At 51.3% G+C, this 17,840-nt stretch overlaps 1 protein-coding gene across 1 annotated transcript in view; it reads right to left on the reverse strand.

Annotated features, from left to right (window-relative positions):
- LOC119975671 (fibronectin type III domain-containing protein 3B-like) overlaps positions 1 to 17,840 on the reverse strand; it is a 417,529-nt gene that overhangs the window by 161,723 nt on the left and 237,966 nt on the right. Inside the window, exon 4 of the mRNA XM_038815453.1 lies at positions 10,430 to 10,506. Within this exon, the coding sequence (XP_038671381.1) occupies positions 10,430 to 10,506 (77 nt within the window). The remainder of the gene's footprint in view (positions 1 to 10,429; positions 10,507 to 17,840) is intronic.

Raw genomic sequence — 17,840 nt, forward strand, 5'->3', positions numbered from 1 at the left:
TCCGCCCACCATTCCTGATAGTCTGTGGTCCGGATTATCTGGCTGTTATTATATTGCTCTTTGTGGGAGCTTACTGAGAACAAATTGATGCCAAATTTCCTCCATAACAACTGGGACCACACTTCAGGGGCTGGTTTAGCTCACTCAGCTAAATCGCTGGCTTTTAAAGCAGACCAAGCAGGCCAGCAGCACGGTTCGATTCCCGTACCAGCCTCCCCGGACAGGCGCCGGAATGTGGCGACTAGGGGCTTTTCACAGTAACGTCATTGAAGCCTACTTGTGACAATAAGCGATTTTCATTTTCATTTTCAGAAAGTACCGGATTGGCTGTAAAGGGCTTGGTACACTGCATGGTCATGAAATGCACCGTGGATAAACAATTTATTTTTCTCTCCCCCTGTGATCTCCTTTGCCACTTTACCAGATCGTAGAACATATCAGAAAACTTAAGAGGTCAGGAAGAGGCCTTGAACCTAAGCGGATGTTTCTGCTCCAGTCAAGCCTCTCCACCACCGCTCAATATCTCCTCCCATCAGCCCATACTTCTGTTTCTTTCTCCTTCGTGAGTTTACAAAGTTTCCCTGAAACGTACCAATCTGATTCATCTCAACCAATCCACATTCAAACCCCTTTTCCTCACAAGATCGTTTCTCTGAATTTCAGGTTCGCTTTCTTGGTGACCACCGTACATTTAGCTTCTTTCTTATTGCTGACCCCACTTACAAGTGGAAATGCTCCCTCTCTGTCTATTCTATCAACCCCCCCCCCTCTTCATAATTACAACAACCTCAAATTGATCTCCTTTCTGCATTCTCTTTTCAAGGAATGAAAACATCCAGGGCGGGATTCTCGATTTGGTGTTGGCGACCGGCCGGAGAACCAAAGTTCCCGACCAAATTGGGGGCGGTGCCGCTTTGGCGATGCTCCGCCTACTCCAAAGCGATGCACTCTGCGTGTACGACATATCACGTATTGACGGCCTCAGGGCATTGCCCGAGGCCCACCCCCCCCCCCCGATTCTCCGCCCCCAACCGGCCGAGTTCCCGAAGGTGAGGGTCTCTTATGGTCCCACCTGTCGGGAACCCACCGTGGCGGCTGTGGACTCAGTCCAGTGCCGCCATAGTCAGGGGAGGGCTGATCCGCGGGCAGGGGTGGACTTCATCAGGGGCTGGGCCACTGCGGGGGTTGGTAAGGGCGCAAGAGCCGGCAGAAGGGGGGGGGGGGACCGTATTTCGCAGGCTGGGTCCACGAGCGTCCGCAGCCATGTGTCACGGCGCAGCCATGTGTCACGGCGCAGCAGGTGCAGGCCGCCGCCGTGCGCATGCGCGCCCACGGACACAGCAATTCTCTGGGCCGTATTGGCAGCTAGAGCCGGGTGCTCTTCGCTGCCGTCCTGCTAGCCCCCAGAAAAATGGGGAATTGGTGCCCATTTTACATCAGTTTTTCTGGCGTAAAATGGCAACATTCCCACGCCGGCATTGGGACATAGCTCCAGAATCGGAGAATCCAGCCTCTAGTCTTTCAATCTGGCGCGATACACCAGAGAATCATTTGCAATGGTTTGTCTTCCAGCTCCTACACTGTTACCTCTTGATCTATTGTTACGACGCCCTGGGTTAGTGTACGGTCGATTCCAGTCCCACAGACCCCCGAGTCCCAACACAAGTGAAAACCAATAATTGGTATAAAGTTTGTGAGAAGTTTGGCCCTTGACTGTTCCAATGAATTACGGGTACCAGATTAGTCAGTGAAACACAACAACTGTTTATTTATTACAAAAATAGAGATAAGACGTGCAATAATTATACGGTAAAGGTAAAGTTGCCATAGTCCCAGATGACCATTGGTTGCTTGTCCCTTTGAGGAGGGGGAGCTGACTGGTGGTGATTTAACCTGAGGGTCACCACACCTTAGGCGAGGGGCCTTCATGAATAACCTCAGCCGGTACGGGAATTGAATCCACGTTGTTGGCCTCGCTCTGCATCACGAACCAGCTGTCTAGCCAAGTGAGCTAAATGGGCCCCAAACGGCAATAATTACAATAGAATAATGACCAGTTAATCCACTACTTCCCCTGTTTTACCATCCCACCCTCTACTCAAACACACACGACAGACACACACACAGAGGGAGGGACAATAACAATCGGAATTAAAATATGAAATGGAAGACGAGTGTCCCAGCTTCGGATGTTGAAGTTGTTGTAGCCTTAGGCGGTCCTGCAAGGATGGGGGGGGGGGGGGATTGAAATCAGCTAAGGAGGATCTTCTGGCATCAACATTCAGCCAGAACGTCCAGGCTGCAGGATTCCCTCTGGGGTGTCACTTTAACTTTTATTAACCTGGGCTTTCAGTCCAAAAGCACAGCCTCTGGCCAATGTCATTCTTATCTGTGTCCAACTCCACCAGAATGTCTCACAGCCTTTCTGAGATCAGAGCAGAGTTCCCCACACGAGATTTCAAAAATGGTTTTAAACAACGGACCCTGCCTGTAGCTGGTGCTGGACTGGATTTGCTTCACAGCTCAAACTGACTGCAGAGAGTAAGGTCTTCACTCTGGACTTTCGGAAAGAATCTTTCAGGTGAGAGAGAGAGATAAATCAGAGCTGTGACCCTCCAGCTTCTGTTCAAAACAAAACACAGTCCCACAGGAGAAAGAACATTCCAGAATAGTCAGCACCAATCAGCATCGAATATCAGCTAAGGCCTGGCAATTAAAAAAAAATCTCATGGGCTGCCAGCCAAGTCCATCATTGACGTCAGACCAGACAGCGCATCCTGATGGAGTGCCCTGTTTTTTTTAACTTAAAGGTGAAGTCCCTTTTAAAGGCATAGGTCTCATTATAAATAATACTTTTTTTTTAGTTGTCCAAGTACAAAAATTGAAATAGCAGAATAACAGATATTAAAAGGAAAAACAAGGGGCAGTCAGGGATTAACAGGAGGATCCTTACAATATCCATGGCACCTCCTATTTCTCATTCATACACTCCTCCTCGGTGACATCATCCAAAGTCACACCGTTAGTTTTCACATGTACACTGATGATACTCAGGTCTAACTCACCACCATCTCTCTTGACTCCTCCACTATTGCTAAATTATCAGACTGCTTGTCCTACATCTAGGACTGGATGAGCAGACATTTCCTCCAATTAACTATTGGGAAGAGTGGAACTATTGCTTTTGGACTCAGCTCCAAACGCCATTCCCAAGCTCCATTTCCTGGTCTTAATCTCAGACCGCCAGTCTGTTCACCACCTCGGTGTCACATTCGACCAAGAGCTTTCTGACCTCACTTTCCTCCGCCCATTTCCAACTCCATAACATCGTCCGACTTGGCCTGTCCCAGCATGTCGGCTGCTGAAACCCTCATCTGTGTCTTTGTCCCCTCCAGACTTGACTCATCCAATGCCCCCCTGGCAGGTGTCCCACATTCTACCCTACCTCAACTTACCCACAATTCCGGGGGGGCCACAATTTAACTTGCAGCAAATTCAGTTCCCGTACCATCCATGCGCTCACTGACTACGTTGCTTCCCACCTCGCAATATCTTGACATTAAAATCTTCATCTGTACTTTCCTCTGTGGCCTTGTTCTAGGGGCTGGTTTAGCTCACTGGGCTAAATCGCTGGCTTTTAAAGCAGGCCAAGCAGGCCAGCAGCACGATTCGATTCCTGTACCAGCCTCCCCGGACAGGCGCCGGAATGTGGCGACTAGGGGCTTTTCACAGTAACTTCATTGAAGCCTGCTCGTGACAATAAGCGATTTTCATTTCATTGTTTCCTGCCTATCGCTGTGAGCTCCTCCAACCCCACAATCCTCCGGAATAAAGGAGACAAGGGTTCTGCTTCTCCACAGAACACCTTTATTTCCTTGACCCAACCACACACAAATCTCCACCAAAATCACACGAGCATGTGGGCTTCTATTCCTAGTAGCATTCGTAGTCTCACCCATATTCTGAGACCTTGTCAAACTGCGCCCTCTATTCCGCCTGCTATCCCGCTCCGTACTGCCACTGCTGGATCTTTCACTACTGCTTTGGGATGGCCTTCCTCGACCTTTTCCTGCCCACCTGTTCACTATCCGGCTTGTTATCCGAACTGGCACTGCGTTTCTGTGCCCTCCATTCTTCAACGTTGTCTTCCCAATCCGTTGTCTTGACACCTCTCATCGTGTTTCCCAAAAATCCAGAGTGTGGGCACTTCCACAAAGAAATCCCGCGACTGGATTCTCCACTGTCGGGATTCTCCGTCCCACCGGGGCTGCCCAGAGTGGGAAATCCCGCGGGCTGGATTCTCCAATGTCGGGATTCTCCGTCCCACCGGGGCTGCCCAGAGTGGGAAATCCCGATAGCAACAAGCTTTTCCCAAGAGTTGGGGTGTCAGTTACAAGGGGTCACGATTTCAAGGTGAGAGGGGGAAAGTTTAGGTGAGATGTGCGTGGAACGTTTTTTACGCAGAGGGTGGTGGGTGCCTGGAACGCTTTGCCAGCGGAGGTGGTAGAGGCGGGCACGATAGCATCATTTAAGAGGCATCTAGACAGGTATATGAACGGGCGGGGAACAGAGAGAAGTAGACCTTGGAAGATAGAAGACAGGTTTAGATAAAGGATCTGGATCGGCACAGGCTGGGAGGGCCGAAGGGCCTGTTCCTGTGCTGTAATTTTCTTTGTTCTTTGTTTCAGACACAGGGGGATATTTTAATTACTGGGCCTTACTCAGTTCCCAAAGGTTAAGTCCCGGCCTGGATAGTCAGGGTCTAGCAGGGGGACCTAGGGGGGGGGGCGCAAGCAGAGGGAGGGAGAGTCCAGCACAACTCTTTATGGACCCTCATCTGGACAGTGTTTCTGTGTTTCCCTCGAGTTATTTTGTTGAGCTTCACTACTTGGCCGCAGTTAACATCCTGAAGCCAGCAAAGCACCAGCCACAATAAACCCCCACTTTCACGATGTGTCTCTCTCACTATTACTCTCCCTAGGTTCTGATGCTCTTTCCCATTCTCTCTAACTCTCTAATTCTCTCACCAACGGAAACTCTCCCCCCTTCTGTTGTTGTTCCCTCTCTCAAACTCTTTCCCTCTCCCTGCCCTACTCTCTGTCACTCTCTTCCCCCTCTCTCTCTCTCCCTCTGTTGCTCTTCCGCTCTCTCTAACACTCTCCCTCTCCATTCTCTCTCACCCTCTCCGTTACAATCTCTTCCCCCTCCCCCCCCCCATTCCGAACATCTCCTCTGTATTACTCTCTCCCGCTATGTTTCTCTCTCCCTCTCTCGCCTTCCTCTTCCTTCTGTTACTCTGCCCTTCCTCCCGGTTTTTCCCCTCACTAGAATGCTCCTGTACTTTATGGAGTTTAAAAGAATGAGCGTTGATCTCAATGTAGCATGGAAGATTCAGTGACGGTTTGACGGGGTGGGTGGTGAGAAGCTGTCCCCACAGGCCGGAGGGTCCGGAATTAAAGGTCGCAATTTCGGGATCAGGGGTCGACCATTTGGCTCTGAGATCAGAAACTTTCTTCACCCAGAGAGTTTTGGACCTTTTCTACCTCAGAGAGGTGTAAGTGCTCAGCCAGTGAGGACATTCGGAGACTGATTGATTTTTGAACACTAAGGGAATGGAGAGATGTGAGCCGTGATTCTCCGAGCCTTTGTGCTGCAATTGATCTCGGCACGGGGGCGGAGAATGGGCGTCAGACCCGCGATCGGGTCCAACGCCGCTCCCGCGATTCTTCAGGGACCGGAGAATCGCCGCCAACCGTGCGTGCACGGTCGACGCAGTGCCGGTCGGGGGCCATTGAAAGAGGCCCCCCCCCCCCCAATGTGATTCTCCGCCGACAACTGGCCGAATTCCCGCCGGCGTGGTTCACTCATGGTTACACCCGACGGGAGCTCGGAAAGGCGGCTGTGGGGGACAGTGGGATCCGTCACCGGGGATGGGGGGAGGGGGGGCCTCCTGGACGGCCAGGCTCGCGATCGGGGCCACCGATCAGCTGGCGTGCGCAACCTCAGCGGCGGGGGCGTAAATCGTCAGGGCCCAGCCCACAGTGTGGGTCTGCCATGTTGCACAGGCCCGCGGCCGGACGTGCAGGACCCCGTATCGGCAGCCGGAGCTGCGAGGGGCACTCCGGGGCCCTGCTAGGCCCCCGCAAATCGCAGAATCACCCTGGACTTTCTCGCGAGCTTGGGGATATAGCCCCATTATCAGAGAATTCCGCCCTTGGCGATCGAATGGGAAAGTGGAGCTGAGGTAGAAAATCAGGCACGATCGTACTGAATGGCGGGGCGTGCTCGATGGGCCGAACGGCCTCCTGCTGCTACTATTTCTGACATTGTCACACGCTCTGTTACTCTCCCTCCTGCTCTCTCTCTCTCTCTCTCTCATTCTGCCCCTTTTTGAAAATGAAGAATGGACAAGTGCGGAATGCATTAAAATGCTCAGTGTATCTAAAACACAGATGGCTGTCCCATATCCTTTCAAGAGTTAAACAGGTTTATTTTCAATTCCAACAATTCATGCGTTGCAACACAAATGAAGCCATCTGACACATCCCCACACACTCTGCAACTTCCTGAGTTCAAGGAGGTCAGGATTGTTTTCCTAAGCCAGCTGCTAATTCACATCCTGCCCAAAGGGTTTCACATTTTGTGCAGGTTTCTTGGTAATTAAAAAAATTGAAATTATACGCTTTATCCTGTCGTAGACTCTTACCCATCCATTTTAGCTCCTTCCACAGCCCGAGAGCCTATTTTCTATTCTTTCACAGGATGTGGGTGTCGCTGGTTAGGCCAGCATTTATTGCCCATCCCTAATTGCCCTGGAGAAGTCGGTGGTGAGCTGCCTTCCTGAACTGCTGCAGTCCATATGGTGTAGGTACATCCACAGTGCTGTTAGGGAGGGGGGTTCCAGGATTTTGACCCAGCGACAGTGAAGGAACGGCGATATAGCTCCTCATCAGGATGGTGAGTGACCTGGAGCAGAACTTACTCCCATGTATCTGCTGCTCTGGTCCTAGGTGGTAGAGGTCACAGGTCTGGAAGGTGCTCCTGAAGGAGGCTTGGGAAGTTCCTACAGTGGATCTTGCAGATGGTACACGCGGCTGCCACTGTGCGTCGGTGGTGGAGGGAGTGAATGTTTGTGGAAGGGGCATCAATCAGATGGGCTACTTTGTCCTGGATGATGTTGAGCTTCTTGAGTGTTGCTGGAGCTGCGCTCATCCAGGCAAGTGGAGAGTATTCCATCACACTCCTGACTTGTGCCTTGTAGATGGTGGACTGGCTTTGGGAGGGGTCAGCAAGTGAGTTACTCACTGCAGAATTCCTAGTCTCTGACCTGCGCTTGTAGTCACAGTTTTCATACGGCCAGTCCAGTTTCGTTTCTGTTCAATGGTAACCCCCAGGATGTTGAAGGTAGGGGATTCAGTGATTGCATTACCGTTGAATGTCATGAGGGGATGGTTAAATTCTCTCTTATAGAGATGGTGGAGTGGCAGATAGTGTTGAGGATTGTCAGAGGATACAGCAAAGAACAAAGAACAAAGAAAATTACAGCACAGGAACAGGCCCTTCGGCCCTCCCAGCCTGCGCCGATCCAGATCCTTTATCTAAACCTGTCTCCTATTTTCCAAGGTCTACTTCCCTCTGTTCCCGCCCATTCATATATCTGTCTAGATGCTTCTTAAATGATGCTATCGTGCCCGCCTCTACCACCTCCGCTGGTAAAGCGTTCCAGGCACCCGCCACCCTCTGCGTAGGATGGAGACGGGCAGAGAAAAGGCAACTGGAGTTTGATCCGGACAAGTGTGAGGTCATGCATTTTGATAGTTCTAACAAAGAGGGGAAATATACTGTAAATGGCAAAACTCTTTGGAATATAGCAAGTTAGAGAGATCTGGGCGTGCAGGTCCACAGATCTTTGAAGGTGGCAACACAAGTGGACAAGGTAGTCAAGAGAGCATACGGAATGCTTGCCTTCATCGATATAAAAACTGGCAAGTCATGCTACAGTCGTATAGTAAGAAGTCTTACAACACCAGGTTAAAGTCCAACATGTTTGTTTCAAATACTAGCTTTCGAAGCGCAGCTCCTTCCTTGCTGAAGGTATTGGCAAAGGTTGGTATCATGACCGGTACAGGCTTGGAGGGCCGAAGGGCCTGTTCCTGCGCTGTATTGTTCTCTGTCTATGACCGTTGACGGAAAACCATGTGGTGCAAATGTTACTTATTATTAATCAGGTCACCTGAGGAAGGAGCTGCGCTCCGAAAGCTAGTGTTTGAAACAAACCTGTTGGACTTTAACCTGGTGTTGTAAGACTTCTTACTGTGCTCACCCCAGTCCAACGCCGGCATCTCCATATCACAGTTGTATATGTGGTAAGGCCGCACTTGGAATATTGCACACAATCCTGGTCACCACACTCCCAGAAGGATGTGGAGGCTTTGGAGAGGGTGCAGAGGAGGTTTACCAGGATGTTGCCTGGTCTGGAGGGTGTTAGCTATGCGGAGAAGCTGAATAGACTCAGACTGTTTTCATTAGAAAGACGGAGGTTGAGGGGTGAGCTGATAGAGGTCTACAAGATTATGAGGGGCATGGATAGAGTGGATGGGCAGGCAGTCTTTCCCAGGGTGGAGGGGTCAGTCACCAGGGGGCAAAGGTTTAAGGTCCATGGGGCAAAGTTTAGAGGAGATGTGCGAGGCAGGTTTGTTTTCGCAGAGGGTGGTGAGTGCCTGGAACACGTTGCCAGGGGAGGTTGGTGAAGCAGATACATTAACGACATTCAAAAGGCATCTTACAAACACATGGATAGGATGGGGATAGAGGGACACAGCACAAGGAAGTGCTGAGGGTTTGGGCAAAGGTTGGTATCCTGACCGGTACAGGCTTGGAGGGCCGAAGGGCCCGTTCCTGTGCTGTATTGTTCTCTGTTCTAAGACCATTGTCTGGCACCTATGTGGTGCAAATGTTGCTTATTATGAATCAGCTGAAGCCTGGATATTGTCCAGGTCTTGCTGCATTTGAACAGAGATTGCTTTAGTATCTCAAGAGTGACAAATGGTGCTGAAAATGGTGCAGTCATCAAACAATATCCTTAATTCTGACCATGTGATGGAAGGAAGAAGATGGTTGGACCTCAGACACTATCCAGATCAGTGATCCCTTGGGGCTGAGATTTTTTTTTCATTTAATCTACCCAATTATTCTTTTTCCAATTAAGGGGCAAGGCAGCAGTGCTAACCACTGCGCCGACTCCTTGGGGCTGAGATGATTGACTTCCAACAACCATAATAATCTTCCTCAGTGCTAGGTACGAGTCCAATTCACTCCCAACACCTTAGCTAGAGCTGCGGCAAGTCCTGGAGTACATGTCTTTAGTAATTTTGCCCGTCAGGGCCCATAGCCTTTACCGTATCCGGTGCCTTCAGCCATTTCTTGACATCAAGTGGAGTGAACTGAATTGGCTGAAGACTGACATCTGTGATGCTGGGGAGCTCCGGAAGAGGCTGAGATGGATCATCCACTTGGGACATCTAACTGGAGATGGTCTCAAATGCTTCAGCCTTGTCTTTGGCCCTGGCATGCTGGGTTCCCCCATGGGGATGTTCATGGAGTCTTCACCTGCTGTTCGTCATTTAATTGTCCCACAACACTCATGGCACGGCTACACAGCAGATCTTTGTTTGCGCAATCACTGGGTTCTGCCTGTCAGTCACGACTTCCACCTTTTTACAGACGTGTAGTCTCACAGAACCAGGGCTGATCCCCTGGCTGGGTGGTAATGGCAGAGTGGGGGATATGCCGGGCCGTGAGGGTGCAGATTGTGGCTGAGTCCAATTCTGCTGCTGCTGATGGCCCACAGCGCCTCATGGATGCCCAGCTCTGAGTCACTGGATCCGTTCGAAGTCTGTCTCATTTGGCACGGTGGTGGTGCATCACGAAAGAGGGTGTCCTCAGGGAATGTGCGGTCACTGCTAATGATATCACCATGGACAGAGTACACCAATGACAGCTAGATTGACATGAATGAGCTAAATACTACCCTATCATAGGTACTGTGTATTACGCTTCCTGAATGAAGATTCTGCTGAGGAAAGGATTGTGACTAGCCCACAATATTGACCTTTCTTCACCTTTCCCCGGCTGCTTCACTCCAGACCAGGTGGTCAGCAGTTCCCTCGGTAAACATTGCATCCTGAGTCACACATGGCAGGAATGTCGCTGATCCTGACCCTGTCAGCGGATAACTTTCAAGCAGCTTGTAGATTGGTTCCTTGGCTAATTCTGGGCCTCATCATCCTCCGCCTTATAATAATAATAATAATGGCTTATTGTCACAAGTAGACTTCAATGGAATTACCGTGAAAAGCCTTAAACTCGCCTCAGAAACTGAGAGGGGTGAAACTGCTCAACATGTACATGGTCCAGGACGACCTCTTACCTGTGAGATATATCCCGGTGGAACGTGGATTGGGGGAATGGATCCATTAGGGGACATCATGGGAACCTCGGCTGGGCCTGCCAATAAAACATACAACATAGCTTGAGGTCAGGAGGGAAAAGACTTTGTTCTGGATAACAGCTATCAATCTGAGCAACACCTCAGTCAGATTCACTCAAAAACAAATGAACCAGTTCCAGTTCTACTCTGTTTGCCCCTTCAGTTCTGCCCTCCCCATTGGCACCTCACCGGGATTCCACAGTCATTGGTCACCTCAGTCATATTTGATTGGTCAGAGGAAGAGAGAGAGGGGGAGAATGTGCACATGAAACCTGGAGAAGGAGAGAGAGAAAGAGTGAGGGAGAGAGAGACAGAGAGGGGGAGACATTTGCATGCTCTCTTTGACACCTTGGTGTTCTTCCTAAAGTGCCCGTTGCCCAAATTAGCCGCAAACCTCCAGCTGATGCCAATGTAAAGTTTTATCAAAGGTTTAGAATGAACTTCCCTGCTTTTGGCCACCATGGGCCGGGGTTCTCCGAGCCTCCGTGCAGAAATCGGCTCGGTGCGGGGGCGGAGAATGGGGTCCGACGCCGGGACGTGAACCTCCGGCGGCTGGAGAATCGCCGCCAGTCGCGCGTGCGTGGTCGACGTGGTCGACACGGCGTCAGTCAGGGGCCATTGAAAGAGGCCACCGCGGCGATTCTCCGCGGTCGACCGGCCAAGTTCCCGCCGGCATGGTTCACGCATGGTTCCACCCAGCGGGAAGTCGGCATCGCGGCTGCGGTGGCCGTCCTGGTGGGGGGGGGGGGCTCAGTCTCTAGGGGGGGGGGGGGTTCTACGAGGGCCAAGCTCTTGCTCGGGGGGGGCACCGATTGGCGGCGCGTGCGATCTGGGCGTACCTCCTTCCGCTCCGGCCCACTGCGTGGGTCCGCCATGTAGCCTGGGGCCGGCGTGGAATCAGCCCCTGTGCCCATGCGCGGATCCACAGCCGGCAGTGCAGAGCTGCGTATCGGCAGCCAGAGCTGCGTGGAGCACTCCGGCGCTGTGCTCGCTCCCTGTGGGCCACGGAGTTGCTGGGCCAAGAGTTCCGTTGATGCAGGCGTGAGACACTCCAGTGTTTACGCCGGCGTCAACACTTAGCCCCCGTTTTGTATATCCCGGCCCAAGTTCCATAGTTTCCTGTCTACGTAACGGTGAGGCTGATGGCACGCGTTGTGACTTATGCACAAATGCCATAGCAACTTCAAATTAGGGGCTGCCCCAGTTGCATCACTCCACCTCCAGCTTCGCAAAAAGGGTCTGCATTGAGCAGGGTTAAACACTCGTGTTTGCACGCAGGGTTAAAGACTCGTGTTTGCTCGCAGGGTTAAACACTCGTGTTTGCACGCAGGGTTAAACTCTCGTGTTTGCACGCAGGGTTAAACACTCGTGTTTGCACGCAGGGTTAAAGACTCGTGTTTGCTCGCAGGGTTAAACACTCGTGTTTGCACGCAGGGTTAAACTCTCGTGTTTGCACGCAGGGTTAAACACTCGTGTTTGCACGCAGGGTTAAACTCTCGTGTTTGCACGCAGGGTTAAACTCTCGTGTTTGCTCGGCGGATACAAAGTAAATTCACCTCAGAAAGTGAAGTCACATCTCAATAGGTATTGCTGAAAAAAGACATTTTGTCGAAGCTTTTCCTCTTGCACTCATCAGGACGATCCCAGCAATACCAATGTCAGGGGAAACAACAATTTATACTGCATGAGAAGAGAGTGTTGATTGGTTGGCAAGTGGATTCTGTCTGGCAGAGGCATTGTCATGTAGAATGCACCAGGTGATGGTGAGTGACGGTTAACTGCCAAGTGTTGCTCGAAATTTAGACCAGGCAGCTTGATCCTGATTGGTCAAGGCATTGTCCTGGGGAATGAACGGCTGTCACTTATTTTGTTTAGCTGAAACAGGAGTAATTTGTATAAATGTTCTTTATGTCAGTAAAGAACAGGCCCTGTATATTAATATACATAACTTCCAGTACATATAAATACACCACATTGAGAACCCAACTGACTGTCTTAAATTGGTTATCAGTCTATTTCTTAGTACACCGATTATTTAGCAAGTGTTGTCCAATCAGGGAACCACGTCAAATGTGCTTGGATACTGTGTTTTGACCTTTGTAAGCATGGACTGGTTGGGGGCAGCCTGGACCTAGCCTGTTGTGAACAGTGGCTAGGATATGTTGTTTGATATGATCTGTCAGTCTTTGGCACGTACGGCCGACACAGGGCTCTGTACTTTGCAAACCGAAAGAACATGTGTACAAATTGCATGTGTGACAGCTAAACAAAATAAGTCAGCCAATCAGTGCTCAAGATAATGCCTTGACCAGTCAGGGTCAAGCAGGGTCCGGAATTGACATTGTAGTTACATTTCCTTTTCAGCCCTCGTGCTGTTTATGTCACCACCCTTCAATCTGCTTGTTTAAGGAGACGCACGGTTGCCTCTCCAGTTTAATCAGCTGCCCTGTAGAGGGCGCAGCACCAAACTTCAGTAACTACTATTGGGCGGCGAATATAGCCATGATTAGGAAGTGGGTAGTGGGGGGGGGGTCGGCATGGGAGCATATGGAGGCTGCCTCGTGTAAGGGCACCAGCTCGGGGGCGTTGATAACGGCACCTCTGCCGTTCCCGCCGGCCCGGTACTCCACCAGGCCCGTGGTGGTGGCGGCCCTGAGGGTCTGGGGGCAATGGAGGAAGCATGTGGGAGCAGAGGGAGCATCGGTTTGGTCTCCAATTTGTAATAATCACCGGTTTGCCCCGGGAAGGCTGGATGGGGGGTTCTGGATATTGCAGAGAGCAGGGATTGAGAGGATGGGAAGCTTTCCGAGCTTGAGGGAGCTGGAGGAGAAATTTGGATTGGCGAGGGGGAACAAATTTAGGTGCCTGCAGGTGCGGCACATCCTACGCAGACAGGTCTCAACCTTCCTGCTCCTACCACTAAGGGGGATACAGGACAGGGTAGTTTCCAGAGTGTGGGTTGGAGAAGGGAAGGTCTCCGACATCTATAAGGAACTCATGGGGTCAGAGGACACACAGACTGAGGAGCTGAAGCGCAAATGGGAAGAGGAGTTAGGAGGAGTGATAGAGGATGGTCACTGGGCGGATGCTCACATGACAGTGGCCCGGATGAGCAGGTTCTTTGGTGGAGAAGACAGGTGCGCAAGGTGTGCGGGAGGACCAGCGAACCATGTTCACATGTTCTGGGCATGCCCAAAGCTCAGGGGATTTTGGCAGGGATTTGCGGATGTCATGTCCAAGGTGTTAAAAACAAGGGCGGCCCCGAGTCCAGAGGTGGGGAATTTCAGAGTGTCGGAAGACCCGGGAATCCAGGAGCAGAAAGAGGCAGACGTTCTGGCCTTTGCTTCCCTGGTAGCCCGGAGACGGATCCTATTAGCTTGGAGAGACTCAAAGCCCCCGAAGTCGGAGACCTGGGGCGCGATTCTCCCATATGGGGAGAAATCGTAAGGCTGGCGTCAAATCCGGGCGGGTTTGACGCCAGCCCCCCCCTTCCCGACCGGGAACCGATTCTGGTCCCCGGTCGGGGCTAGCATCCCGACGCCGTAAACTCCGGCATCGCGGGCTTAACAAATTTCGTTAAGCCCGCTTGCCAGAGTTAGCGCCGGCTGACGCGTCATATGACGTCAGCCGCGCATGCACGGATTGGAAGACTCCAACCCGCGCATGCGCGGATGACGTCATCGCGTATTTGCGCGAAACCCGCGCATGCGCGGGCCGGGATGCCCCTCAACCGCCCCACGAATGGAAACTGCGGGGCGGCGGAAGGACAAAGAGTGCACGGGCATCGGGCCCGCTGCCCGCGATCGGTGCCCACCGATCGCGGGCCCATGGCACCCTTGGCACGGCCGTGGTACTGCCGTGCCAATCGGTGCCATGGTTTTAAAAATCGACAGTTTACGGCCGTTTTTACGAACGGCCAGACCAGGTGTGTTTGCCGTTCGTAAAAACAGCCGTAAAGGGCTTGGAACTCGGCCCATTGGCCAGCTGAGAATCGCCGCTGGCCGTAAAAAAACGGCGGCAGCGATTCGTATCGGGAGTCGGGCGTGGGGGGGGGGGGGGGGGGGGGGGGAGAATAGCGGGAGGGCGTCGGAACAGCGTGGCCGTAAAATTTTACGAGCCACGCTATTCTCCGCACCGTCGTGAGTGCGGAGAATCTCGCCCCTGGTTATCGGACATGGCTAGCTTTCTCTGTTTGGAGAAAATCAAGTTCTCCATGAGGGGGTCACTGTTAGGGTTCGCCCGGAGGTGGCAGCCGTTCGTCAACTTCTTCGCGGAAAGTTAATCGTCAGCAGAAGGTGGGGGTGGAGTTAGTTTAGCTCAGAGTAGGGGTTGGTGAAGGTGGGACCTGTAAGGGAGGAAGCAGGCTTTTACACTATGTTTATGGACTCATGTACATTGTCTATTTTGTTGTTGTAAAACCAAAAATACCTCAATAAAATGTTTATTAAAAAAAAAGAGGGGCCACACTGCTTCCCTAACCCACTGCCAGCAGCTTGCAGCTGAAAGTATCATCCGAGTATGAACATGCGGAGGACAGACAGAGAGCACTGACTGGCTACGGAAAATTCTGCTCCTCGGTCTCCACTTATAAAGTCCAGGATTCTGTCCAGGATTCTGTGTGATTTGGTCAAAGGTTTTCCCAACTTGTCTTGCGGCCTTCACAGACTTGCGCATGTATATACTGGGTCTCTGTCTGTCCCTGCCGCCCCTGACAGTTGTTCCATTGAGTTCAAATTGCAGCATCTCACCATTCCATATGTTTTATCATCGATCATAGAATTTACAGTGCAGAAGGAGGCCATTCAGCCCATCGAGTCTGCACCGGCTCTTGGAAAGAGCACCCCACCCCAAGGTCAACAACTCCACCCTCTCCCCATAACCCAGTAACCCCACCCAACACTAAGGGCAATCTTGGACACTAAGGGCAATTTATCACGGCCAATCCACCTAACCTGAAGTTTTGAAATTGCGCCCTGCACACCGAGCTCTGGGTCCTTAATATATATCAGAATGATCAACAGTCCCTACACTGACCCCTGGGGAACTTCACTACAAATGTTCCTCCAGTGTGATGAACATCCATTAGCCATTACTCATTGTTCACTGTCACTCAGACCATTTTGTATCCACATTGCTTCTGTCCAATTTTTCTCCATGAGCAATAACTTTGCTCACGTGTCTGTTGCGCGACACTGTATCAAACGCCCTTTGGAAGTCCATCAACAGCAGTGCCCCCATCAACCTTCCCTGTTTATTCTTCAGAAAACCCCAGCAGGTTACTCTGAACAAATCTGCGCTAGCTTTCCTGAATTCATAGAATTTACAGTGCAGAAGGAGGCCATTCGGCCCATCGAGTCTGCACCGGCTCTTGGAAAGAGCACCCTACCCAAGGTCAACAACTCCACCCTATCCCCATAACCCAGTAACCCCACCCAACACTAAGGGCAATTTTGGCCACTAAGGGCAATTTATCATGGCCAATCCAACTAACCTGCACATCTTTGGACTGTGGGAGGAAACCGGAGCACCCGGAGGAAACCCACGCACACACGGGGAGGATGTGCAGACTCCGCACAGACAGTGACCCAAGCCGGAATCGAACCTGGGACCCTGGAGCTGTGAAGCGATTGTGCTAACCACAATGCTACCGTGCTGCCTTTCATGGGTATCGCTGACAAGAACATCATTTGTTGCCTATCCTTAATTTTCCTGGAATAGGGTTGCCAGCTGTGATCAAATGCATCACATGACTTGCCCCCTCCTCCCCTGCTCCTGCTATTAGTCAGTCAACACATCCAGCCTCGTGACGGACGTTCCTTACTCCATCGATTGGAAAGCAAAAAGACCCAATTGGATGGTGCTTGACTATCAGGCATACAGCCCCCCCCCCCCCCCCCCCCCCCCCAGTCCCCCCTTTCCCCCATCCTCAATTTGGGTCTTTTTCCAATTGGTAGGCAGTGATTAGTGGGATCCGCAGGGATCTGTGCTGGGACCCCAACTGTTTACATTATATATCAATGATTTGGACGAGGGAACTATCTCCACGTTTGCAGATGATACAAAGTTGGGTGGGAGGGTGAGCTGTGAGGAGGATGCAGAGATGCTTCAGCAGGATTTGGACAGGCTGAGTGAGTGGGCACATGCATGGTAGATGCAGTATAATGTGGATAAATGTGAGGTTATCCACTTTGGTCGCGAAAATAGGAAGGCAGATTATTATTTGAATGGGTGTAAATTGGGAGGCGGATACTCAGTGAGACCTTGGTGTCCTTGTGCATCAGTCGCTGAAAGTAAGTGCACAGGTACAGCAGGCAGTAAAGAAGGCAAAAGGTATGTTGGCTTCATAACGAGAGGATTTGAATATAGGAATAGAGATGTTTCACTGCAGTTGTACAGGGCATTGGTAAGGCCACACCCAGAGTATTGTGTACAGTTTTGGTGTCCCTATCTGAGGAAGGATGTTCTTTCTATGGAGGGAGGGCAGCGAAGGTTTACCGGGCTGATTCCTGGGACGGCAGGAGTGTTATATAAGGAGAGACTAACTGGGTTAGGATTATATTTATTGGAGTTTAGAAGAGTGAGAGGGGATCTCATAGAAACTTATAAAATTCCAACAGGATTAGACAGGGTAGATTCAGAAAGAATATTCCTGATAGAACATACAGTGCAGAAGGAGGCCATTCAGCCCATCGAGTCTGCACCGACCCTCTGAAAGAGCACCCTACCTGGGCCCACTCCCCGCCCCAACCCTCTAATCCCACCTAACCTTTTGGACACTAAGGGGCAATTTAGCGTGGCCAATCCACCTAACCTGCACATCTTTGGACTGTGGGAGGAAACCGGAGCACCCGGAGGAAACCCACGCAGACACGGGGAGGACGTGCAGACTCCGCACAGACAGTGACCCAACCCGGGAATCGATCCAGGGTCCCTGGCGCTGTGAAGCAGCAGAGTCAACCACCGTGTCGTGAAAATGACAAAAAAATTCAATCTTTTTTAATGTCCCGTTGATCTTTGCCCAGGGTTGCAGACAGCAACGTTTTGGAGATTAATCTTAAATTCCCCGGAACTGGGCCGTTTCAGAGGGCAGTGACGATGAACCACATTTCTGTGGGTCTGGAGTCAGATGTAGGGCAGGCCGGGTAGAGGTGGCAGAGTCGAAGGACGTTAGTGAATCAGCTGGGTTCTTATCAACAGTTCTTTCACGCTCACCATTACTGAGACTAGCTGCATATCCCAGAGTTATTTATTGAATTTATATTCCACCAGCTGCCTTGGTGGGATTCGAAGCCATGAACCTGGGATGTTAGCTTGAGCCCCAGGATTACTGGTCCCAGTGATATTCCCATAA

Source organism: Scyliorhinus canicula, chromosome 13 (genome assembly GCF_902713615.1).
Source record: "Scyliorhinus canicula chromosome 13, sScyCan1.1, whole genome shotgun sequence".
In the NCBI taxonomy this organism is placed as follows: Eukaryota; Metazoa; Chordata; class Chondrichthyes; order Carcharhiniformes; family Scyliorhinidae; genus Scyliorhinus; species Scyliorhinus canicula.